The sequence below is a fragment of the Schistocerca piceifrons genome, chromosome 2, assembly GCF_021461385.2.
Source record: "Schistocerca piceifrons isolate TAMUIC-IGC-003096 chromosome 2, iqSchPice1.1, whole genome shotgun sequence".
In the NCBI taxonomy this organism is placed as follows: Eukaryota; Metazoa; Arthropoda; class Insecta; order Orthoptera; family Acrididae; genus Schistocerca; species Schistocerca piceifrons.
The window spans coordinates 256,814,367-256,841,798 of record NC_060139.1 but is presented as its reverse complement, the minus strand read 5'-3'; the positions used below and the strand labels follow the sequence as shown (position 1 = coordinate 256,841,798).

The 27,432-nt window shown below is 44.1% G+C and overlaps 1 protein-coding gene and 1 non-coding gene across 2 annotated transcripts in view; one reads left to right on the top strand and one right to left on the bottom strand.

The window, feature by feature from the left end:
- The window catches only part of LOC124777763 (carboxypeptidase B-like), a 41,037-nt gene that overhangs the window by 3,959 nt on the left and 9,646 nt on the right, over window positions 1-27,432 (bottom strand). Inside the window, exons 3-5 of the mRNA XM_047253266.1 lie at window positions 13,240-13,428; window positions 8,525-8,886; window positions 510-693 (exon numbers count right to left, since the gene is read on the bottom strand). Of these exons, the coding sequence (XP_047109222.1) occupies window positions 510-693; window positions 8,525-8,886; window positions 13,240-13,428 (735 nt within the window). The remainder of the gene's footprint in view (window positions 1-509; window positions 694-8,524; window positions 8,887-13,239; window positions 13,429-27,432) is intronic.
- Trnap-cgg lies at window positions 7,212-7,286 on the top strand. The gene has a single exon. It is a non-coding gene; the product is annotated as a tRNA-Pro (tRNA).

The following is a 27,432-nucleotide window of genomic DNA, read 5'->3' as shown; positions in this document are numbered from 1 at the left end:
GTGGGGGAATTCAATATTCCGAGATTTACAGTGTCAAAAGTGTGCCGAGTATACCAAATTACAGGCATTACCTCTAACACGGGCAACGCTGCGGCCGACGGTCTTCACTCAACGGCCGAGTGTTACGGATTTAAGTCAAGAGCCGGCACGCCAGTCGGGAACGATAAAGAATAGAAGGCTGTGACAGGACTAGTCACGTTAGTGTAATTGCTGAATTGTGTAGTTACATTTGTAATTTTTTAAAGAATGGTCATTGACATAATTTTACATTAAGCTGTGGATCGATACCTTATCTTTGTCTTATCATCATGTTTATCTGTGCATTATCGTCTTTGGGAATCAGTAATTTACTTGAAAATGAGCTTATGACCCGAAACCTAGGTTGTGCAGTAACATTAATAACAAAATTTGTGAAACAAGGCAAAAAAACTGTTTGTGTAGTCGCGTTATTGTTGAGAAACGGCAGTTAGGTAGATAGCAGCTCGACTGCAGCCCAGCCTACTACTCACCAGAGGCGGGGTAGAGCGTGGCCCCCGCCGGCCCCACAGTGTAGGAGCCGCCACCCCCGCGCGCGATGGCGGACGCTATGCGCTGGCCCACGCGCTTCAGCTCCTCGTGGTCGGGCGGCACCACAGCCGCATAGCCCCACGGGTACAGCACGTACTGCCCGTAGCTGTGGAACGACACGTACGCCTGCCGGCAGACAAACCGGCGCAACCGTCACCACAGGGCTTCCATCTGCAACCGACTCGGGCGACACCAACGGCTCAAGTACTTTGCACCACCCTACTCTCTCCTACTTAAGGGTTAACACCGCTGTAGAATTAAAAAAATCATTTTATTGGCTTAAAAGATGTTTTGAACCTTCTAAAATATGAGGCAAAAAGTCTAATCCCTGGAAAAAAAAAAAATATTCTGTGGAATTCCGAACTCCTCTTCTAGTGCCTCGGAAGACACGAAACGGCGTACCTGTGCCATTCGATACCCACTGCAGTGTCTGAGTATAATAAGAAGCATTTCAAAACAATAATACGTTAGCCTGACTTCGCAAGTGTCGGTGTTGTTGTGGTCTTCAGTCCTGAGACTGGTTTGATGTAGCTCTCCATGCTACTCTATCCTGTGCAACCTTCTTCATCTCCCAGTACCTACCGCAACCTACATCCTTCTGAATCTGTTTAGTGTATTCATCTCTTGGTCTTCCTCTACGATTTTTACCCTCCACGCTGCCCTCCAATACTAAATTGGTGATCCCTTGATGCCTCAGAACATGTCCTACCAACCGATCCCTTCTTCTAGCCAAGTTGTGCCACAAACTTCTCTTCTCCCCAATCCTATTCAGCACCTCCTCATTAGTTATATGATCTACCCATATAATCTTCAGTATTCTTCTGTAGCACCACATTTCGAAAGCTTCTATTCTCTTCTTGTCCAAACTATTTATCGTCCATGTTTCACTTCCATACATGGCTACACTCCATACGAATACTTCCAGAAATGACTTCCTGACACTTAAATCTATACTCGAGGTGAACAAATTTCTCTTCTTCAGAAACGCTTTCCTTGCCATTGCCAGTCTACATTTTATATCCTCTCTACTTCGACCATCATCAGTTATTTTGCTCCCCAAATAGCAAAACTCCTTTACTACTTTAAGCATCTCATTTCCTAATCCCTCAGCATCACCCGACTTAATTTTACTACATACTGACATACTGTCAGTACGTGTACGAAAAAGACAATTCTTTTGCTTCTAAATCTTGATTTTTGTGTGCAGTATTGACTTTTCATAGTTTATTTGTGATCTTACAGTATACAGTTTTGTCTTTCGACGAAGAATAAGTAGTAAGAAAATGTACTCGGGCAGAAAAGGTACGAAAACATCGTATCCAACGCGCCGTCGAAGCAGTGTGTCATCAAAACGTCCAAGGATGGATTTACGCTGAGAGCGGATCAGAAGAAGCCAGAAATTGAAAGACAGTGACCAGGATTTTTATGTGCATGAACGAGTTAGCTACAGGACTATTAATTTTTTGCCGTTTTCTCTGTTATTTCTTAACAAGTGTAATGCAGACATGCTGCAAGAACGGAGTCCTAGAGGTTTAGTGAGAATGATACGAAGGTTCCATTTTTATATTACGTGTGCCATGTGGCTACCGACAGGAATTACTCTCACATCTAAATTAATACACCATGTCATCATTGCTGTAACTCACCTGTCGTTAGCTGTACCTGGTTCTTATTTGCCTGCCAAATGTGATTGTCTTGTCGTTTTTTAAAAGACGTTTTCTCCTGATCATTGGTGGATTCTGCAACTTGTTATCTTGCTGTGGCCCAGACACTGACTGCCAAGGACGCATCAGAAACGTAAATAGCACAGTGAACCGTGTGTCTAAGCTACAGCAACATAACAATACTCAGAACTCACCAACGAGCAGCAGAAGAAGTCATTTTGAATATAAAAGCAACAACAAAATCATATTTAGCAGGCAAATGAGGACCAAGAACAGGTAACGACAGGTCAGCTACAGCAATGATGACATGGTGTATTAACTTACACCAGAGAGTGATTTCTGTCAGCAGTCACAGGGCATACATAACATAAAAAAGGAAAAACAAAGGGAAAAGACCTACTGAGAATAAATGAAATGTGTTTGGGTATTAAACAAAACAAAAATTGTGTTCCTGCAAAAAGGGGGACCATCTGTAAAAGTGAGGGTAATTTAACGATAATTGTATCACAACTTTCAACTTTTTAGTTCAATTTAACTTCAGATAATATATATCTGTATATTATTGCCACTTACTATTTGCAGGTTATAAAGTATTTACAGAATACAATCTTAGATCTATAGGTGAAAATCTGCAAAAAATTTCTTGCACTATTTGGAACAATAAACAGAACTCTTAAATACAAATGGCAAAAAAATGCAAAAATGGAATTGTATAAAAGTATGGCGATATAAAATCGACAGTTGAAAAAAAAAGACAACAAAATACAAACAGCGTAGATGAGATTCTCAATAATATTGAAGAGCTGCACAAGAAGACATTTAATCAAAAACGAAAACTTCCAGAATCAGTTGAATGTAAATGGTATTAAGAAGGAGCTCACTGAATACAGACACAGATGTAAAAAACATGAGAAATGAAAGCCCACTCAGGAATTCCTGAAGTACAGCGCAACTGGAAGGAGAGACATGGGTTGACCGTGGGAACAGCGGACATAAACTTTGTTAAGACGGAACAAGCAGATGACCAGCACCAATGTGAGTGACGACGACGACGATGAATTATTCCCACCTCATTGGCAATCATTTGCTTTCCGGGCGAATACTGTGAAGGATTTTATAAAAATTTCTCAATCAGTGACATGTTTATTCCTTTGGCTTAGTGGTAAAATGGCAAACTACAAATCAAAAGGTCTCTAGTGCAATCCGTGTGCAATACTACAATTTTTATCTGTGAAATCTCATTTCTTTCGCCTGTGGCAGTGTTTGTTGATGTGAAGAATGCCCATTAGGCCACCAGTAACAGGCTCAGTGAGTCGTTCAGATGTCGGAGCAAGGCAGCGGCATACCAGCTCAAGCAGGACCGTGCCCTGTAAAAAGCACTGTGCTGGTCAAATCAGTGTACGAATTGATCACTGCTTTACTTGCTCGTGAGACGACAAGCCGTACAGTAAACCCTCCCTACGATAGTTCCATCTTCCATGGGTCATGTGCACGATAAACTGTAATCGTGTGGAAAAATTCGTTTTATATTCACATCACAAATTGTTTTGTAAATACGCCTACATACTGAGCATTTACAAGCTCTTTTTTTTATTTTTAAAATTTTTGTAATACATAGAGATGTAAGTTAGTAATACCAACGTTTTGCACATTAAAATAACAGAAATTACTTAGCAGAACAGAAGGCGTTATCCAAAGAAACTTCTTCAGATTACTTTCAAATTTTACTTAGCTTTCTGTCAGACATTTTACATCACTGGATAAATAATCAAAATCTTTGGTTGCAGCACTGTGAACAACTTTTTTGGCTAAAGACAACCTTAACGTGGCATATTGAATGTCACTTTTACTTCTGGTATTGTAATTACGTACGTCACTCTTCCTTTTGAACTGCATTGAATTGCTTACAAAAATTTCATGAAAGAAAAAATATACTGTGAACAGTAGTCAGTATGACTAACTGCTTAAACAGATGTGTACAAGCTGATCGTGGGTGAGCTCCATATACAAACATCAAAAAAAGTTTTGCATCAACACCTTTCCTAGAACTCCTGAAGATAGACGTTGATTGTGGATATTGTATCACAGACACAGTCCCTTTGACTGTTCAGAGATGTCACTAAACCCACCCAAAGATGTAAACAACCATGCATGACCAGCGCCTATTAGACGTAGATGGTGCGACAGCCAATCAGTACCAGTAACTCCCCCAGGAAGGAGTTAGACGGCTCTTGTTCTCTGTAGTTCAACATGCCTAGACGGTCAACACCGCCGTTCGATTGCGTCGGCTTTGTTACTTTGTGCCAGGAAGGGTTCTCAATAAGGGAAGTGTGCAGGCATCTCGAAGTGTACCAAAGCGATGTTCCTCGGGCATGGAGGAGATACAGAGAGACAGGAACTGTCGATGACATGCCTCGTTCAGGCCGCCGAAGGGCTACTACTGCAGTGGATGACCGCTACCTACGTACACTCCTGGAAATGGAAAAAAGAACACATTGACACCGGTGTGTCAGACCCACCATACTTGCTCCGGACACTGCGAGAGGGCTGTACAAGAAATGATCACACGCACGGCACAGCGGACACACCAGGAACCGTGGTGTTGGCCGTCGAATGGCGCTAGCTGCGCAGCATTTGTGCACCGCCGCCGTCAGTGTCAGCCAGTTTGCCGTGGCATACGGAGCTCCATCGCAGTCTTTAACACTGGTAGCATGCCGCGACAGCGTGGACGTGAACCGTATGTGCAGTTGACGGACTTTGAGCGAGGGCGTATAGTGGGCATGCGGGAGGCCGGGTGGACGTACCGCCGAATTGCTCAACACGTGGGGCGTGAGGTCTCCACAGTACATTGATGTTGTCGCCAGTGGTCGGCGGAAGGTGCACGTGCCCGTCGACCTGGGACCGGACCGCAGCGACGCACGGATGCACTCCAAGACCGTAGGATCCTACGCAGTGCCGTAGGGGACCGCACCGCCACTTCCCAGCAAATTAGGGACACTGTTGCTCCTGGGGTATCGGCGAGGGCCATTCGCAACCGTCTCCATGAAGCTGGGCTACGGTCCCGCACACCGTTAGGACGTCTTCCGCTCACGCCCCAACATCGTGCAGCCCGCCTCCAGTGGTGTCGCGACAGGCGTGAATGGAGGGACGAATGGAGACGTGTCGCCTTCAGCGATGAGAGTCGCTTCTGCCTTGGTGCCAATGATGGTCGTATGCGTGTTTGGCGCCGTGCAGGTGAGCGCCACAATCAGGACTGCATACGACCGAGGCACACTGGACCAACACCAGGCATCATGGTGTGGGGAGCGATCTCCTACACTGGCCGTACACCACTGGTGATCGTCGAGGGGACACTGAATAGTGCACGGTACATCCAAACCGTCATCGAACCCATCGTTCTACCATTCCTAGACCGGCAAGGGAACTTGCTGTTCCAACAGGACAATGCACGTCCGCATGTATCCCGCGCCACCCAACGTGCTCTAGAAGGTGTAAGTCAACTACCCTGGCCAGCAAGATCTCCGGATCTGTCCCCCATTGAACATGTTTGGGACTGGATGAAACGTCGTCTCACGCGGTCTGCACGTCCAGCACGAACGCTGGTCCAACTGAGGCGCCAGGTGGAAATGGCATGGCAAGCCGTTCCACAGGACTACATCCAGCATCTCTACGATCGTCTCCATGGGAGAATAGCAGCCTGCATTGCTGCGAAAGGTGGATATACACTGTACTAGTGCCGACATTGTGCATGCTCTGTTGCCTGTGTCTATGTGCCTGTGGTTCTGTCAGTGTGATCATGTGATGTATCTGACCCCAGGAATGTGTCAATAAAGTTTCCCCTTCCTGGGACAATGAATTCACGGTGTTCTTATTTCAATTTCCAGGAGTGTATTATGGCTCGGATGCACCTTGACAGCAACGCCACCATGTTGAATAATGCTTTCCGTGCAGCCACAGGACGTCGTGTTACGACTCAAACTGTGTGCAATAGGCTGCATGATGCGCAACTTCAATCCCGACGACCATGGCGAGGTCCATCTTTGCAACCACACCACCATGCAGCACAGTACAGATGGGCCCAACAACATTCCGAATGGACCGCCCAGGGTTGGCATCACGTTCTCTTCACCGATGATCGTCGCATATGCCTTCAACCAGACAACCGTCGGGGACGTGTTTGGAAGCAACTTAGTCAGGCTGAACGCGTTAGACACACTGTCCAGTGAGTGGAGCAAGGTGGAGGTTCCCTGATGTTTTGACGTAGCATTATGTGAGGCCGAAGTATGCCGCTGTTGGTCATGGAAGGCGCCGTAACGACTGTACGATACGTGAATGCCATCCTCCGACTGATAGTGCAACCATATCGGCGGCATATGTGCGAGGCATTCGTCTTCATGGACGACAATTCGCGCCCCCGCCGTGCACATCTTGTGAATGACTTCCTTCAGGATAACGACATCGCTCGACTAGAGTGGCCAACATGTTCTCCAGTCATGAACTCTATAAACATACCAGGGATATGAAACTTCCTGGCAGATTAAAACTGTGTGCAGGACCGAGACTCGAACTCGGGACCTTTGCCTTTCGCGGGCAAGTGCTCTACCAACTGAGCCACCCAAGCACGACTCACGCCCCGTCCTCACAGCTTTACTTCTGCCAGTACCTCGTCTCCTACCTTCCAAGCTTTACAGAAGGTCGGCCGGAGTGGCCGAGCGGTTAAAGGCGCTACAGTCTGGAACCGCACGACCGCTACGGTCGCAGGTTCGAATCCTGCCTCGGGCATGGATGTGTGTGATGTCCTTAGGTTAGTTAGGTTTAAGTAGTTCTAAGTTCTAGGGGACTTATGACCACAGCAGTTGAGTCCCATAGTGCTCAGAGCCATTTTGAACCTTTACAGAAGCTCTCCTGCGAACCTCGCAGAACTGGCTCTCCTGACGAGGTACTGGCAGAAGTAAGGCTGTGAAGACGGGGCATGAGTCGTGCTTGGGTGGCTCAGTTGGTAGAGCACTTGCCCGCGGAAGGCAAAGGTCCCGAGTTCGAGTCTCGGTCCGGCACACAGTTTTAACCTGCCAGGAAGTTTCATATCAGCGCACACTCCGCAGTAGAGTGAAAATTTCATACCAGGGATAGATTGAAAGGGGCTATTTATGGACTACATGACCCAGCAACCATTCTGAGGGATCTACGCCAAATCACTGTTGAGGAGTGGGACAATCTGGATCAATAGTGCGTTGATGAACTTGTGGATATTATGCGATGATGGATACAGGCCTGCATCAATGCAAGAGGACGTGCTGCTGGGTATTAGAAGTACCGCTGTTTACAGCAGTCTGGACCACCACCTCTGAAGGTCTAGCTGTATGGTGACACAACATGCAATGTGTGGTTTTGACGAGCAATAAAAAGGGCGGAAATGATGTTCATGTTGATCTCTATTCCAATTTTCTGTACAGTTTCCGGAACTCTCGCAATCGAGGTGATGCAAAACTTTTTTTTGGATTGTGTATTATTGTTACAGCAAGTTCTTGAGCAACGACGACTTCTTTCCTTAAAGATAAGTTAACCCAGAATATTATTGCATTTGACATTATTGAATGAACATACGCAAAATATATCAAATTACTGATTTGCTTCTCTCCAAGTTTTGCAACGATTCTATGTGCAAAAATGTCTATATGCAAAGTTGTTTTAGGGGTTCGAAAATGTGCTTTCTGCAGTTTAATTTCTCATCAGTATGAACACATAAGAATTTTGAAGTTTCCACCCTGTTTATTATTTTCTCACGATGTATTACACTTATCACTCGTACAGTAACCCTCGATGTCCAGAACTAAATATGTTGTGTCTTTTTAAAATGGAGGCTGAGCCCACTCGCAGAAAACCAGTCAATGATACGAGTACTTTTAAGATCTTTGTTTACCATTTCTTCTGTTGCTGTATGTACGCTTGGATGGTTACAATACTAATGTCATCTGCTAAACGAGCTAATTATGCTTGCTGTATATTATACAGGAAATCGTTTACATACATCAGAAACTAGAGGATCTAAGACCGAACCTTGTGGAACCCCAAACGTAATTTCCCCTCCCCCCCCCCCCTTCCCCGACAGAATATGCTCCCCTGATTACAATGGTTGAAGTACTAACTACAACTTTCGACATTCTGTTGGTTGGGTATGACATCACCCATTGGTTGGCTGCTCCATAAATTCCTTAAAACCGTAGTTCAGCTGTGAGAATACTGTGATTCCCACAGTCAAATGTTAGTGTACGTCAGACAGCTGGCCATTGTACCTTTATGTTGCGGTTTGCGGACACGAAGTTACGGATGGCGGAGGTCTCGGGCTCGGAGAACTTGGAAGGCCCGGCGTACGTCTCGTCACAGGGCCGCCTGCTGGCGCCCTGGCCGCCCCAGCGGTAGCCGAAGTTGCGGTTGAGGTCGATCCCCGCGCACCGCCCGCTGCCGCTGCCGCCGCGGTTCTTGCGCCACAGCCGGTCCGACGAGTGAGAGAATTCGTAGCCGTCCGGGTTGACGACGGGCAGCACGAACCAGTCCACGGAAGAGCCCGCCGCTCCCAGCGCCTCTGGCTGCTCCACCAGCGTGTTCAGGAAATACGTCACCGACGCCGGCGAGATCCACTCGCGTGCGTGGATACCTGTCGTAGTGACACGTACATCACAAACAGATTCAATGCAACTCTTATTCGGTGCGGAGCAAAAGAGAGAGGCAGTAACTACACACAGTTGGGAAATAAAGTGGTCCAGGAGTGAAACCTTGTGGAACAACACCCCGCACCCCGATGTTTGTAAAATGCAGCCCCCCCCCCCCCCCCCCCGCTTCACTCGGTCGACTTGGCACACATGGCCGATGTGGAAGTTGGTGCTTTATCCAATCTAGAGCACCGTTCCTCACAAGCGACTTCTAATCAAGCTGCGGGCCTATGGGGTATCGTCTCAGTTGTGCGACTGGATTCGTGATTTCCTGTCAGGAAGGTCGTAGTTCGTAGTAATAGACGGCAAATCATCGAGTAAAACTGAAGTGATATCAGGTGTTCCCCAGGGAAGCGTCCTGATACCTCTGCTGTTCCTGATCTATATAAATGACCTGGGTAACAACCTGAGCAGTTTTCTTAGGTTGTTCGCAGATGATGCTGTAATTTACCGTCTACAAAAGTCATCCGAAGACCAGCATCAGTTGCAAAGCGATTTAGAAAAGATTCCTGTATGGTGTGGCAGGTGGCAGTTGACGCTAAATAACGAAAAGTGTGAGGTGATCCACATGAGTTCCAAAAGAAATCCGTTGGAATTCTATTACTCGATAAATAGTACAATTCTCAAGGCTGTCAATTCAACTAAGTACCTGCATGTTAAAATTACGAACAACTTCAGTTGGAAAGACCACATAGACAATATTGTGGGGAAGGCGAGCCAAAGGTTGCGTTTCATTGGCGGGATACTTAGAAGATGCAACAAGTCCGATAAAGAGACAGCTTACACTACACTCGTTCGTCCTCTGTTAGAATATTGCTGCGCGGTGTGGGATCCTTACCAGGTGGGATTGACGGAGGACATCGAAAGGGTGCAAAAAAGGGCAGCTCGTTTTGTATTATCACGTAATAGGGGAGAGAGTGTGGCAGATATGATACGCGAGTTGGGATGGAAGTCATTAAAGCAAAGACGTTTTTCGTCGCGGCGAGATCTACTGTATTTACGAAATTTCAGTCACCAACTTTCTCTTCCGAATGCGAAAATATTTTGTTGAGCCCAACCTACATAGGTAGGAATGATCACCAAAATAAAATAACAGAAATCAGCTCGAACAGAAAGGTTTAGGTGTTCGTTTTCCCCGCGCGCTGTTCGGGAGCGGAATGTTAGAGAGATAGTATGATTGTGGTTCGATGAACCCTCTGCCAAGCACTTAAATGTGAGTTGCAGAGTAATCATGTAGATGTAGATGTAAATGTAGAGCAGACGGTCCAATCCTCGAGTAATCCTAAGTGAGTTTTAGTCGGAAGCCACTATGCTGGTTTGAAGATTAATGACCTTTCAGTAAGGCAGGCGTGTTGCACCAGCTGTTCTAAATAAATATATGATAGTCCTGGAAACTAGCACCACTTTGCAGAGGAGGCCACTAAGAAGAGCAGGGAATGGCCGAGGAATATGGCTGCATTTCGCCCCAGTGTGATTAACTGAAAGACCTGAATGTGGACTAATATCGTGGTCACAAAACCAAGGAATCAGCTAGCAGTCCTCGCGGAAGTCGTGGGTCCTATGGAGCAGAAATATTTAGATAGTGTTTCGAAAGTATGTCACCAATACTGGCGAGATCTACTCACGCAAGAAAATGTACCATACCAGCACTTACCATCAACACCTGACCCAAGGTTGATGAAATACCAGCAAAACATTTTTGGGCATCAGGTCAAAGAGTGAGGCAATAGCTACACACAGCTGGCAAAAAAGTGGTCAATTAATAAAACCCTGAGGTACATCCAGAGATAAAATACTTGATTTGATATTCGTTTATTTCCTGTTACGCATCGAGTATTATCTATGTCTTTTTGCTGCTAGTCGAATAAATAAAGGTGAGCTCAACTTCATGAACTATAGACCTTTCAGTTTTGGTTCCAGTCAGTAAACGCTTCTTGGGTCATGCCGTTATTTACGCTATGGCAATATATTTGCTGAGAATAGTATTTATTTACGCCAGCATGTGGTAATTTCAGCTGTAGAGCCACTTTCAAGTGGACTTCGCTGGGAAAAAAGCATGAATACAAGTCATGTGACATGCAAATACGAGGAATTTACCGCCATAGGTAAACAACCGCAGCATTTACTCGTGTGGTGTACCAGATGCAGATGTTGTTTAAAGAGATGACGTGCAGACGCGATACTGCTAGGCAATGCGTCCCGAATCGGTATACACCAGCTTTACGCTTTGCCCCCGTTTTCCCATGTAGTTATGTCCCTAAAAATTGCGATGAGCAAATATGTGCCCAGGTAGCCCATGATAATCAGCCAGTCTATACCTTACGTTTGTAACTACATGTACACGTGTATGTTTGAGCATAACTCTGGAGCCCCTACAGAAATATCAACAAAATGTTGTACTCATGTGATTCAGAATTTAGGAAAGAATACTATGGATGTAATACCTGTCTAGCACCAGTAGCTCGAGCCTGTTGAGGTAAAAAAGGGATGTGAGGTGTAAAAATAATTACTTCTGTCATGTTTAAAATACTATAGAGAGACACATCGCTCTTTTCAGTTGAATTCTGTTTTAAATGTCATTAGTACTGACGTTCCTAAAAACTATGTATTCGACACAAATACCAATTTTTGATCTTTTTTACATGATGACCCGTTCCTACATCCCCACTTCCCACCTCCTATTCATTAACCACGTCGCCTACTTGTGAAATGCGATCAGGAGCCTCACCAGTCAGCCTACTTTCTGCTACCACCACCACGTTGATTATAACCAGTTCAGACAATATGAGATAAGAATCTTTTGAAATGTGATAGCGCATAAGAATGCTGAAAACTAGATGGGTAGATCGAAGAGTTAATGAGTAGTCATTGAGTCGAACTGGGAAGAAGAACTTTATGGCTCAACTTGACTAAAAGACGGGAGTGGTTGGTGTTACTCATCTTAAAGCATCCAGGAATAGTCAGTTTAGCGATGATGAGACGCTTGGGGGGGGGGGGGGGGGTGTTTCAAATGAATGTAGAGCGCATTAGTGATGCAGAAAAGAGACATGAGTAGAAAGCTACATCTGACTAGTCTGAGGACTGAAAACAACAACAGCAACAAAGATAACAGGTTATATATACTATGAGTTCGGTTGAAATCGCTGTAGATTTTCAAGAGTTAGTTTTTCTTTTACTTTTCACCCCCCAAAACCCAAAAAATCTGTTCCTGTGGGTGCTACCGGTCACTTAGCCCCACAGTATTTATTCCCTGTTACTGAGTAATGTATGTACCAATATTGTTCGGATTTTCTTCAAGAGCAACCAGACTCATACTTATTTTTACATGTTATGTCATTTCAGTCCTCACCCCACTCCTGCACGTAATAACGCAGTCTGACGGTCACAGAATTTATTATCAAGTTAACGTGTTCTGTGTATTCGAAGTTCGGTTGAAAATGCTACAGCCGTCCCAGGGTTCGCACTGCCACCCATAGGAGACCCAACAGGGTGTCTGACAACTCATATTAGTCATTTCCGTGAGCCAAGTCTGGCTGAACTTACTCCAGGCGCCTCAGAGTTAATATGGAACAAACACACCCACAATATTCATTTTTACGTACGTAGATGGAAGATAACAGGTTAAGAAAATGGATATTAAAATATGGAAGTGAACTGAAGTTTACAGCGAGTAGTGTGTCCGCGACTTAAAAAAATAGAGACAGGAAATGCAGATGAAGGAAGAAAAGACTCTCAGTCTTTAACGTTTCATGGACGATGGGATGATTAGAGGTGGAGTAACAGTTCGGACAGCCCCGATACTATATTATTTATGGAAACCACGAAAAACGTGAGTGCGGGTGGCCTGACGGGAATTCGAAAGCCGTTCCTTCCTAATATGAGTAAAGTGTTTTAACAAGTGATAGGATTCAATCGCTAAGAAAAAGAGAAAGAGAAAAAGAAAGAAACGATTTCGGGTTGGGTTGGGTTGTTTAGGGGAAGAGACCAAACAGCGAGGTCATCGGTCTCATTGGACTAGGGAAGAAAGGAGAAGGAAGTCGGCCGTGCCCTTTCAAAGGAACCATCCCGGCATTTGCCTGGAGCGATTTAGGGAAACCACGGAAAACCTAAATCAGGATGGCCAGACGCGGGATTGAACCGTCGTCCTCCCGAACGCGAGTCCAGTGCGCTAACCAAACGATTTCGGGAACAGGTTGTTAAGAAGTGTGAGGAATAAGAGTTGGATTGCAGAGAACTCCAGGAGACGGCAGGAGTTGGAAGAGAGAGTGTGGGAGCTGAGGATAGGGACGTAGACGTACCTCCGTCGACCCAGATGGCGGGAGCGCCGGGTTTGCCGGAAGAGACGCGCACCACCTTGAGTGGCCGGCCCTGCACCGAGCTGCCAATGGTCTGCACGCTGAAGCGCTGCGGGTACGTCGCGGCCAGGAAGTCGAGGAACTGGTGGATGTCCGCCAGCCGGTGGTACGACTGCCACTCCATGCGGTGGCCTGCGCAAAAACGTCAGCACTCCCACTAAGAAGGCCACCTCAGTCGTAAAAGTGTAGGAAATCAAATGAGCCCCCAGTCACCACAAGTTTTTAGACACACGTCCAAACTACATAGCATATTTGACATTGAAAAGTCTAACAACAAATGCAAAAAAGCCTGGAGTATAATTAACTCTAATGCACATAATAAATAAAAATATATTGCCATAACTCCAGAAGAATTTAACAAATTTTGCATGCAGTCCATTGAATAAATTAGTAGTTCAATAAACAAAGCCCCTGAAAATGCGAAGTTGAATGTAAGTTCCCTGATGTACTACAAGTTTCTGGAGTTGTGACCATATACAAAAAAGGTGAAAAGAAGTCTCCCGCTAGTTATAGGTCCATATCCATAACCTCTATTTTTTCCAAAATTTTTGAAACAATTATGTAACATCAAGTTAGTGTTTGCTTGGATATAATCAGTGATAAACAATTTGCATTTATGAAAGATAAATCCACAACTGATGCAGTGGATTCCCTAGTAAAATTAGTTCCAGATGTGTTTGGGGCTAGGGGCTACGCCCAGGTTACATTTTGTGACCTGAGCGGAGCTTTTGGTTGCGTACAGCTTAATACTATTTTGAAAAAGCTATTTTACTATGGTCTTGATGGCAACAGTATAAATATGTATAAATTTTTTCAAGAGAATCGCCAAAAAATTGTGTGCATTCGCATTGAGGAGTCAAATTTGGTTCATGTTAAGTCTGGAGTGCCACAAGCGTCGGTGCTCGCACCTTTATTGTTTCTCTTAATAATTAATGATCTGCCTCTGTTTATAAAGTCTCACACAGTATTGTATGCCGATGATATAACTTTTCGAAATAAAAGCTCAGATCTATGCACGTTGAGAACATTGACCGAAAATACCCTTGCTCGATCTTCATTATGGTTCATAGCGAATGGTTTCTTTCTAAATGAAAGTAAAATCCAGGTACTCTAGCTTCAAACAGTTTCCTAACCACCATGAATTAGCAGCCGCTAAACTTTTACGTGTTATTATTGACAGTAAATTAACGTGGGAACCACACATTAAAAATATATCTTTTTAGACTTTCGAGAGTAATTTATTTAATTAGAAATTTAAAAAGACATGTTCAAAATAGCTGTGTAATATCAGCAGATTTTGTTTTCTTCCAGAGTATCTTATCATAAGGAATTTTATTGTGGGGTAGCAGTTGTCATCTAAATGACATTTTACTTATGTAGGAGAAAGTATTAAGAATAATAACTGATTCTGATAAAACAGAACACTGTAAACTTCACTTCATTAAATTGCACCGTCTGACAGTAGAAAACTTACTCATATATAATGTTTTATTGAACGTTAAAAAACAATGTTTCTAATCCAGTCTTGAGAAGTAACATTCATAATACTAGCAATAGAACACGTGTTAATGTGCTTTATCATAGATTATCTAAATCATGAAACTCCTGCCTAGTCCTTGGGCTAAGTATGTTTAACAGGCTAAGCGCACACTTTAAAGAATTGCCTGTAAATATTTTTAAAACTAAACTGTATAAGCTACTAGTCAATAATACTTATTACACTGTTGACGAATTTTTTGAAGATGAAAGTACTACTTTCTAACATACGGTTTCTGCTTTTACCTATTTCGCGTAAACCAAACTACACTGATATAGTAGAGAGTGTAGATTTGTATGCTCTTGACTTTTCCTATTGGTGTAGCGAGTCGAATGACAATAAAATTTTATTATTATTATCATTAAGTGCTCTGTTTGTCGCCTTCGCCGAGAAGAGACGCCACAGCCTATTGTGATCTCATTTCAGGGCCACTAAACAATGGGTGTGCAGTAAAAAAAAATGTAGTCAATGCATTGAGCGTAGCAAGAAAACTTGTTTTGGGAAGTTTCTTCAGAATTAATCGTATACGTTTGAAGACATTGGTGTTTTTTCGATGTGTTTATGGTAGGTCGGGGAATACCTTTAAAAAGTTGCTATGCAACACTGACATGTATTTCATATTCAATAAGCATTCTACGTGCTCATGTAGAAATATCTTTTAGTTTGATAAAGTTATTCTAAATGTCTTCGCTAAATATTGTAAAAGCTGTTTAGAATTAGGATAACGTGTCCTAAAACTGATATGGGCAAACGTTTCAAAGATAATACACCCATTCTATTTATAAAAATAACCATACCTATGCAAATATTACTACTGTAAGTTATGCTGCAGTATTTTAGGAATAGTTTCATCACAACTTGTTTTTCCATTAGCAGGTTCTCTTTCATGGCAAAAATTAATTTTGACAAACAGTACTTCCAGACTGAAAATAAGTGTTCACACAGTTCTAGAACATTTTCCACATTTACACAAATATTTCTTTGTACTTACCAAATTTGTGTTATGTACACAGAAAATTGGGCTCTGTCTGTCCTAATATTCATTATTGTCTTGTTTATTGTATGGAGATGAGTATTAAGCAGTCGACATATTCCTTAAATATGATACTCTACATTCCAATACGATACAGTTGATTTCGAGATGTGATACATTGTTACTTAAGCTTCCAGCCACCGGGCACACAGTGGTGCTCCACGGGTTGCCGCCCTTCCCATACGCCAGCAACACAACCGCGGCAGACTAAACCACCAGCAGTAAATCCAAACGGAAAGCCTCCAAAACAAGAAGGTGTATGCCAAAAGCAGGAAGGCTAGAAAGCTACGCTTGTGACGAAAGCTGTGACGGGTACTCAAGAAAGAAAGGAAACTGAGGAGACCGTATCTGATTCCGACATCTCTTTCACTAGTGACGACAGCATGAATAATGTCGATCTTTTTGGAGAACCCACACTAGATCCTATTGTAATGACAGGTCCAGTACATTTCGATTGAGAAGATTATATTATGGCTAAATTTCGAGGAGGAAATAGGAATCCATACAGCTACAGATAGGTCTACACAGTACAAAAAATACTAGAAAATGGCTCTAAAGTCTGTGCACATAAACAAAGTAGTTTTAAATTAAATGAAAAAGACATTTCTGTTATCATAAGAGTGATGTGATAGGGAAATAGCTAATTCCTCATATTGCTACTGTGACGTGAAATCTGGAAAGAAGAATAGGCTTTGTGCAGTCCTGTTGATGTTCAAGAAAAATATAAGATGGTGAGTCTCTTTTGCGTATAGTAATGTCAGTATATAAAGTGTAATTGTGGACAGTTGCTACCCATTGCTGTTTGACTTTATAGCGGTAAAACAGGAAAACGAATCAGAAAATTTCTGGAATTCTCTCTGATACACGTTTAATGTCACTAATATTCTAGAAATACCGGCCACAGAAAAATGATGGTTACACATTTGTATTGTTTTATGTGGTCTCAATCCCATTTTAAGACCTCAACCTTCTCTCGTCAATGAAAATAATAGTACCATATGCGAATAATATTTTGTATGAAGCATATCAGATTTAAGAATTTTAGTAGAAAATGATACACTGTTTTCATTTTTTCTAGTCTACATTTGTAGCTTTACAAAAATTAAACACAGTGTCATTTCAGAGCAGTTTACACTAACATTACAATTTTTTCCTAAAGGTTACTGTTTTTCTTTCAAAAATACAGATGAATTCATTTTGTATCATATTTACATTATACTAGGTCTGTTTATAAATAATTCTTCTGCTACCAGTCAGTGATAGGTGAATTATTGATAAATAATTTGGTGTCACCGCCAGACACCACACTTGCTAGGTGGTAGATTAAATCGGCCGCGGTCCATTTAGTACATGTCGGACCCGCGTGTCGCCACTGTGTGATCGCAGACCTAGCGCCACCACAAGGCAGGTCTCGTGATACGAACAAGCACTCGTCCCAGTTGTACGGACGACCTAGCTAGCGACTAGATGTACGAAGCCTTTCTCTCTCATTAGCCGAGAGACAGAATAGCCTTCAGCTAAGTTAATGGCTACCAACTAGCAAGGCGCCATTAGCCTTACAGTGATTGTAATTAAAGTCTCCTGTGTATCGTCAAGAGCGATGTACCACAATGATTGATTAAAGATAAGTATTAATCCAGCTACGTACTTTTCTTCATAGCATTAATTACGTAGCCTGTTCCAGACTTGACGCCCGTCGGCGTGTGTGTACGCGTGTCTATCCTACCGGCTACCTCAAGTGGCGTAACAGTCTTGTTACGTCACTACAAATAAACCTATTGTTTTCACAGTCGCCGACTTTCAAAACCATTTATAATGGATCGAATCAGATATTATATTACCTTACCCTACCAATCTTCGTTTCAAGCCCTCAATATAGATATATTGATATGTTTTATAGCACAGAATTTCTTAGGGCTGTGTGGTTTTGGAACTGCAGAAAGTTATTACTCTAGATGAAGGTTAAGACTTTATCTGTTCTTTCAGAGCCCACAACCGATCATTCCTGTGTAGTTGTTCTGCTGGCTAGGGTGATACATTTCACTGGGTTTCAACCAGGAGACGATTTCCAATTGTTACAACTTATCAAGCCATAGTAGAGACCCACAGTTGAATGCTGTGAATAGTTTAGCTGGTGGGATAGACTAGACTGTCCTCAGGGTGAATCGTGAAAGCAGGCACTACAGAGTTGAGGGCGGATGCCTCGCCCACCGTCCACTGCACTCCTCGCTGGCCAGAGGCGAATTCTGCTGGTTCGTCACTGCGGTAGACTACGCTCTATCTTTCCAAAGACCTCTGTGAACTAAGAAGGCTTTTTATCATGCTAGAGGACTGACTTAGAAAGATTCGACTCGCTCGATTTCGATTTCGGACTGTTAACTTTATTGAGCAGCTGAGGCATTGTAAAATATTTCTCATGAAATGTCGTCATGTCCTACTGCGTGGCAACTGAATTCCTTTATATTGTGGCACCTTAATTGAACTTCATGTTTTCAAGAATCCGTTTTGAGGCGAGCTATTAAATGAAATTTCCCGACATAACTTGGAATTTTACGTCAGTTTATAAATTTTTGTCTACTGCGGGCTCTGAATAACAACAGTGAGCATTGAACTCTGTTGTACACTACTGGCCATTAAAATTGCTACACCAAGAATAAATGCAGATTATAAACGGGTATTCATTGGACAATTATACTAGAACTGACATGTGATTACATTTTAACGCAATGAGGGTGCATAGACCCTGAGAAATCAGTACCCAGAACAACCACCTCCGGCCGTAATAACGGCCTTGATACGCCTGGAAATTGAGTCAAACAGAGCTTGGATAGCGGGTACAGTTACAGCTGCCCATGCAGCTTCAAAACGATACCACAGTTAATCAAGAGAAATAACTGGGGTATTGTGACGAGCCAGTTGCTCGATCACCATTGACCAGACGTTTTCAATTGGTGAGAGATCTGGAGAATGTGCCGGCCAGGGCAGCAGTCGAACATTTTCTGTATCCAGAAAGGCCCGTACAGGACATGCAACATGCGGTCGTGCATTATCCTGCTGAAATGTAGGGTTTCGAAGGGATCGAATGAAGGGTACAGCCGGCCGCGGTGGTCTAGCGGTTCTAGGCGCTCAGTCTGGAACCGCGCGACTGCTACGGTCGCAGGTTCGAATCCTGCCTCGGGCATGGATGTGTGTGATGTCCTTAGGTTAGTTAGGTTTAAGTAGTTCTAAGTTCTAGGGGACTGATGACCTCAGATGTTAAGTCCCATAGCGCTCAGAGCCATTTGAACCATTTTTTGAAGGGTGGAGCCACGGGTCATAACACATCTGAAATGTAACGTCCACTGTTCAGAGTGCCGTCAATGCGAACAAGAGGTGACCCAGACGTGTAACCAATGGCACCCCATACCATCACGCCGGGTGATACGCCAGTATGGCGATGACGAATACACGATTCCAATGTGCGTTCACCGCGATGTTACCACACATGGATGCGACCATCATGATGCTGTAAACAGAACCCGGATTCATCCGAAAAAAAGACGTTTTGCCATTCGTGCACCCAGGTTCGTTGTTGAGTACACCATCCCAGGCGCTCCTGTCTGTGATGCAGCGTCAAGGGTAATCGCAGCCATAGTCTCCGAGCTGATAGTCCATGCTGCTGTAAACGTCGTCGAACTGTTCGTGCAGATGGTTGTTGTCTTGCAAACGTCCCCATCTGTTGACTCAGGGATCGAGACGTGGCTGCACGATCCGTTACAGCCATGCGGATAAGATGCCTGTCATCTCGACTGCTAGTGATACGCCGGCCGCGGTGGCCGTGCGGTTCTAGGCGCTTCAGTCCGGAACCGCGGGACTGCCACGGTCGCAGGTTTGAATCCTGCCTCGGGCATGGATGTGTGTGATGTCCTAAGGTTAGTTAGGTTTAAGGAGTTCTAAGTTCTAGGGGACTGATGACCTAAGATGTTAAGTCCCATAGTGCTCAGAGCCGTTTGAACCATTTTTTTTGCTAGTGATACGAGGCCGTTGGGATCCAGCACGGCGTTCCGTATTACCCTCCTGAAATCACCGACTCCATATTCTGCTAACAGTCATTGGATCTCGACCAACGCGAGCAGCAATGTCGCGATACGATAAACCGCAATCGCGATAGGTTACAATCCGACCTGTATCAAAGTCGGAAATGTGATGGTACGCATTTCTGCTCCTTACACGAGGCATCACAACTACGTTTCATCAGGCAACGTCGGTCAACTGCTGTTTGTGTATGAGAAATCGGTTGGAAACTTTCCTCATCTCAGCACGTTGTAGGTGTCGCCACCGGCGCCAACCTCGTGTGAATGATCTGAAAAGCTAATCATTTGCATTTCACAGCATCTTCTTCCTGTCGGTTAAAATTCGCGTCTGTAGCACGTCATCTTCGTGGTGTAGCAATTTTAATGGCCAGTAGTGTATTGTTGCTTAAAAACTCGCCTTGAGGAACTTATCGCGTTATACCTTATAAAGAATTTGTTTCAGAATGTGGCTATTGGTCTACAGCAGGGTCGGCCAAGATTTCGGCAGCGGGCCTAGTCCGAGCAGAAGTGGCAAAGCGTTCAGCCTCGCCTCACACTTCCCCAGCCACCAAGCCACGATGTATAAGTTCGAGGAGCGGGAAGAGGGGATAACAGCGAAGGTGCCTCATTTAAACGGAAGTGCAGTCGCACTGCATACTACTTGGTTTCACATTTCACAACTCCCAACAACGTAGGTCAGAAAGAAAAAAAAAAAAAAAAATATTCAGTATTATTTAATTATTTTTGGCCAGCTCAAGATATAATTTTTATCTGGTACAAACTGTCGGCATACAGTGTTTTGCATTCAAGTTGCGACGTAATCGTGACTTATTTAGTGTCATAACTGAATAAAGGTCTTTCACACAAATATGTCGGTCGGAATATTGTAGCACTTTTGTAACTTCCTTGCAAAAAAAAAATGTTCAAATGGCTCTGAGCACTATGGGATTTAACTTCTGAGGTCATCAGTCTCCTATAACTTAGAACTACGTAAACCTAACTAAGGACAGCACACACATCCATGCCCGAGGCAGGATTCGAACCTGCGACCGTAGAGGTCACGCGGTTCCAGACAGTAGCGCCTAGAAGCGCTCGGCCCCCCTGGCCGACTTAACTTCCCTACAATCCCATTATGAAGACTTGGAAACTGTACCTGAGGAAAGCAATGTAAACGTCCTGCACAGTTTTAACGTAAAAGGATTTGTCACCAAAACTGGAATTAGTTTGCAGGTCACTTAGTTACGTCTGCACATGCACAGGTGCTCTTTCAACCGAAACGGGAAACGGTCTCGACAAGAGCTCGTGAACTGATTTATGAGTGACAGCGTCCTCGAAATCTTTATAAAACTATCCTTGAAATTCTTTCAAGACCACAATGAATACTTCAGACCCTGCGTTTCCTTTAACTCCAGTGAACGTAGGGACCTGAATTGTCTTTGTCACAATGTGTCCCTTCTACAACGCGATTTTCTTTTTAAATGCCACTCCGTCACACTAGAAACAAGTTATCTTGCTGTGTCTTACTGTGGACAGTGTGCAGTCAAGTCCACTTCAAATACAAAGTCTGCAATCCATTCCGATGTTCTAATTTTCGCTCCTGAACGCCTTTTCCTTCATAAGTACAATAATAGGGAGATGTAAATCGAAAAATCGATCGAGGCATGTCCCTTGATTCAACCAATGTACTTTGCTGTAATATATGAAGTCTCCATATTCTTCTTTCATTTCCACTAAAAAGTGTTGCAACTGAAACTGGAATAATGGTTGCGATATCAGAAATTTTACTGTTCGTACCACCAATTTCTTCACGTGCTCTAGGTCTGTAAACTTAGCACAAAATGCTTTTTGATGTACAGAAGAATGAATCCCGTCTGTCGACCGTTGTAATTTTTCGCCCTTTCACTGTCAACTAAATCTTTAAATTCTTCATGTATGGTACTGTAAAGTCGTTTCATAGCAAATGAGCAGTACCTGTCGCTTATGCGAAATGGCAGTTGTCATCCCTCTCTTCTGTCATTTCCATTCATTTTAAAGGATAGCGGCTACAGATCGCTAGACTTCCTCTTTCTGTGCAAACAGCCACTGGATCTGTGGACGTCCTTCGTAGCACGAGAAAATAGGTGACAGCGCTGACACCACGATTCTGCTGAACTCAGAGAGTTGTGCCAACAGAAAAATGTCGCACCGCAATGCTAAATGAAAAGTCACACTGTTACGTCTACTCCCGAGAAGTACCGAGCAAAGCCGAGTGACAGCTTGGGCCGCACACGACCCGCAAACAATGCACCCCGTAGACGGCCCTGGGCTACAGGGTGTTTTTCTCTTCTAGGTAGCCACTTGCCAAGGCGTACGAAAGCTATTTCATAGCTGTAATGAAGGAGTTGTTTTTCAGGCAAAACACCTGAATTGTGCATGTAGGTAGGGAGACAGGCGGGACAGCCTTTTGCAGTAATTTTCGGGTGGTAACACCACCCATATGAGCTGCCCCTGTGGACAGGGGTGGAAAGTTCATATTGCCGTAACTGACGACCAACGACCACTCACGTCCCAGCAACTGTTTTCCTCTCCTGTGCCGATCAGAGAAGTATTTACAGTGTCTTCTTCAACAACCAACGCCCTTAATCAGTTGCTGTATATATTCCAATCTGTGTCTTCCTCAACATGCAAAGCCCTTAATTAGTTGCTGTATATATTCCATTTCGTATCTTTCTCATCATTTTTTGCACTCCACGACTCCCGCTAGTGCCATAGAAATTTTACCCGAAGTCTTAACACGTGTGGAAGCATCCTGTCCTTTCTCCTTGTCACTGTTTTCCAAACATTCTTTTCCTCACCAATTCTGCAGGAAACCACCTCATTTCTTATATTTATCAGCCGACTTTATTTTCAATATCCATCTGCAACACCACATCTCATAGACTCCGATTCTCTTCCTTTCCTGCCGGCCGCTGTGGCCGAGCGATTCTAGGCGCTTCAGTCCGGAATCCCGCAGCTGCTTCGGTCACAGGTTCGAATCCTGCCTCTGGCATGGATGTGTGTGATGTCCTTAGGTTAGTTAGGTTTAAGTAGTTCTAAGTCTAGGGGACTGACGACCTCAGATGTTAAGTCCTATAGTGCTTAGAGCCATTTGAACCATTTGAATCTTCCTTTCCTACTTGTCACACAGTCGACGATTTACTTTGTGAAATAAGTATGTCTCTCACATGTCGTATTTTCATAGAGGGAAGTCCAGTAAATTGGACTTCCCCCATCCTAAAGCTGACCACCTGGTTCTTGGCTATGTATTCTCCTGAACTGTAGTGGGACCAAGAGTAGGTGATATTTTGGCTTCTACCACTCTGCAGCGAAGAGCACAAGTTTCACTTCTTACTTATCAGTTCACTGTTACATGTTTTCGTAATGGGAAACTTTTACATTGTGCTACATTTTTCACTATTTCTCCCAGGTATTGCCAGATAAGCCATTCAACATACACTGAGGTGACAGGGGTCATGGGATATCTTCTACCATCGTGTCGGACCGCCTTTTGTCTGGCGTAATGCAGCAACTCGACGTTGCATGGACTAAACAAGTCGTTGGAATCCCCTGAAGAAATACTGAGCAATGCTGTGCGAAAGTGTTGCCGGTGCAGGATTTTGTGCACGAATTAATCTCTCGATTATGTCCCATAAATGATCGATGGGATGCATATCGGGCGATCTGGGTGGCCAAACCATTCGCTCGAATTGTCCATAATGTTCTTGAAATCAGTGACAAGTTCACCGATTTTTTGGAACATGACGTCCATGAATGGCTGCAAATGGCCTCCAAGAAGTCGAACACACAGAGGATTCAGTCCAGTCCATGTAAACACAGCCCACTCCATTATTTTGGACCCACCATCATCTTGCACATTACCTTGTTCACAACCTGGGTCCATGACTTCGTGGGGTCTTCCCCATACTCGAACCCTACGAACTCAAATCAGAACTCATCTGACCAGGCGACGGTTTTCCAGTACTCCAGGGTCCTAACTATGTGAGCTTATCTTCACAACAGAAAAGAGCTATTCCTCCAGCTGAAGAACGATATGAATACACGTTGGCTGCGGGATGTGTCTCATGGTACCGGTACTTTTCAGATGGCGATGGAAACAGAGTATGTCCATAGGATGTGTACGTCCAGCTTAAGGCCATTTTTCGGAGCTTGAGAAAGATCGAATCATTTTAATGAGGGACACGGGAGCATCATACGGACAGATGGCGCAGACAGTTGGTTGAATTGCATTGTCTTCAGAAACAGTGGTAACGGGATAGACTCGCGACAGCAGTGTGACAAGGACTGTAGTCAGGGATCCTTCAAGAAGGTCTTCACCACAAGAAGATCGTAGGACCGCTCGAGTGACTCTGATGAATAGACAGACGAGAACAGCTGAAATCCGGGTAAGGAACAGATTACTGGAAGCTGGTTTGAGATTTCCAATTGTCGTACCCCCTTCTCTGCAGACACCACGCTACAAACAACACACACTTGCATGGTGTAGGGCGATATGGGCATTCTATGGTGTTCAGCAGTGAGTATCTCTTGTGTTTATGACAGCCTGACGGACGTCAAGGCGTGCATAGATGACCTGGTAAAAGATCGGAAGAAGCAGCCATTTGTGAGACCTTTACCTCTCCAACTCCCGGAATTATGGTGTGGGTGGCTGTTGCATACGACAAGAAAATTTGAGCCAGTACCTGAACCAACTTGTGACGTCATACTAGTCGGCTTGCCAGTCACTTTTCGTGAACGCTCGGATCCGTGGAGGGCCCACGGGAAAGCAATATTTTACTGAAAAGGTACCCACTAAAGGTCTTAATTTTAACGTGTGCTATCGAGAGCTTCCACATTTTTAAACGAACAGTCAAGAATTATGAAACTCATCTGAAGTAACTAGTCGCTTCACGCCGGAGACGGCTGCTGGCGCACGTAAGACCTGAGGTGTAACGTGCTGTGCTGTGATGTAAGGGCCACGGCCTGTCTATCTCGTGAGCGACGTTTCCTTCCAAACGTGAGGGCATTTTGACGTCACAAGTAATATCACGAGGTGTACAGCAATATTGACAATTGATTCGGACAACATGCAGTATGCCGGTTTAAGGCGGATTGAAAACGTATCACCAACAAGTCACCCTTATCATTAAAAGGCGGTTATTAACGCATCAACGATATAAACCTTCAAGAGATGCTTTGATAACAGACGCTTAAGGCAAACATTACGTGAATGGTGGTAGCGTAATGAATACTGTGGTGACTTATAAAGTGCAAGGATGTAGATTCGCATCTTACAACATGCAAATATTTTTTATGTTAGTTTTGTTAATACATTCTGGGCAATTCTTATGAATGTAATACCAGTGTTTCTGCAATATTCGATGTTATTTAACATTTCCGTCTGATTAGAGAACGAAAGATGAAATAAATATTTGGTTGTTTATTTCCGAATAAGTGACGATTTCCGAATGTGTGCTTAGGCAAGAACCTAAGAGGACAGCTTAAATTGTTGCAAGTGAAACGACGAACAATAACAATCGCATTCTATCTCGTCACAAATATTTCGAGCATACACTCATCTCACAAGTCCTCCTGCAAACCGATGTCACTTCTGGTTAGTACATTTCTGCCGCTTAGGACATGTGTGAGCTGTTACCCATGTGAGAGAGGCTCTCATCGAACGCTAACGAAAGTCGATAGCAGTTTCTGCGCTCGTCGATATTGCATGTGACATCAAAATGACGTCACGTTTGCAGAAAGTGTTGTGAAACGAGTGTTATCCTTCGTGGGGGAAGGTTGAATGCTCGCCAGTATGTGGCTAGAACACTGAACCCTGTTGTCATACGTTTCACCAGCAGGGTAGCAAATGGCACATTCCAGCAAGCTAATGCAAGACCGCACACTGTAGTTCGCAATCTAAACGCCTAAGGAACGTATGGCTCGTTGACTGGACTGTCCAGTCCTCTGATATCTCAATCAATAGAACACGTCTGCGATGCAGTGGGAAGACAAGAAAAAAGCACACGTGACTGCTCTATACAAGAAGGGCAAAAGAACAGAACCGCAAAATTACAGACCAGTTTCCCTAACATCGGTCTGCTGCATTATCCTTGAACACATTCTCACTTCGAATGTAACAAACTGTCTGGAGACTGAGAATCTTATGTACACGAATCAGCATGGTTTCAGAAAGCATCGCTCGTGCGAAACTCATTTTGCCCTTTTCTCACGCGATATACTGCGAACTATGAATGAAGGGCAATGGGCTGATACCGTATTTCTAGATTTCCGGAAAGTGTTTGACACGCTGCCCCACTGCAGGCTGTTAAAGAATTTACGAACATATGGAATAAGTTCACAGATATGTGACAGGCTCGAATGCTTCTCAAGTTACAGAACCCGGTTGGTTGTCCTCGACAGTGAGTGTTCATCAGAGACAAATATATCGTCAGAAGTGCCCCAGGCAAGTGTAACAGAACCGCTTTTGTTCTCCACATACAGAAATGACATGGCGGAGTAGGTGGGCAGCAGTCGGCTTTTGTTTGCTGACGTTCTGTGGTGTACGGTATGGGTATCGCCTTGAGTGACTGCAACCGGCTGGGTGGGCGAGCAGTTCTAGGCGCTTCAGTCTCTAACCGCGCGACCGCTACGGCGCAGGTTCGAATCCTGCCTCGGGCATGGATGTGTGTCCTTAGGTTAGTTAGGTTTAAGTAGTTCTAAGTTGTAGGGGACTGATGACCTCAGATGTTAAGTCCCTTAGCGCTCAGAGCCATTTGAACCAATTGAGTGACTGCAGGAGGATACAGGACAGAAAAATGTAAGTTAATGAGGATGAGTAGGAAAAACAAACCTGTAATGTTCGGATGTGGCATTTAAAAATGTCCTGCTTAACTCAGTGAAGTTGTTTAAATATCTCGCAGTAACGTTCCAAGGCGATATGAAATACAACGCGCATGTGAGGATTGTGGTAGGTAAGTCGAATGGTCGAATTCGATTTATTGGGAGAATTCTAGGAACGTATGGTTCATCTGTAAAGGAGACCGCATACAGGACGCTAGTGCGACGTATTCTTGAGTACTGTTCGAGTGGCTGGGATCCGTAGCAGGTCGGATTAAAGGCAAACGGTGAAGCAATTCAGAGGCGGGCTGCTAGATTTGTTACTGGTAGGTAACAAGAGATGAATACACTAAACAGATTCAGGAGGATGTAGGTTGCAGTAGGTACTAGGAGATGAAGAAGCTTGCGCAGGATAGAGTAGCATGGAGAGCTGCATCAAACCAGTCTCTGGACTGAAGACCACAACAACAACAACAGGTTCGAACAACACGCAAGTGTTACGGACATTTTTCGGGAACTCAAACGGGAATCCATGGACAGTCTCTTCAGGGAACACCAACGAGAAAATTTAGAGAACCGGTATTTGAAGCTGACTGCAGAAAGATTCTACTGCCTCCAGCGTACATTCGGCGTAAAGGCCACGAAGATAAGATACTAGAAAT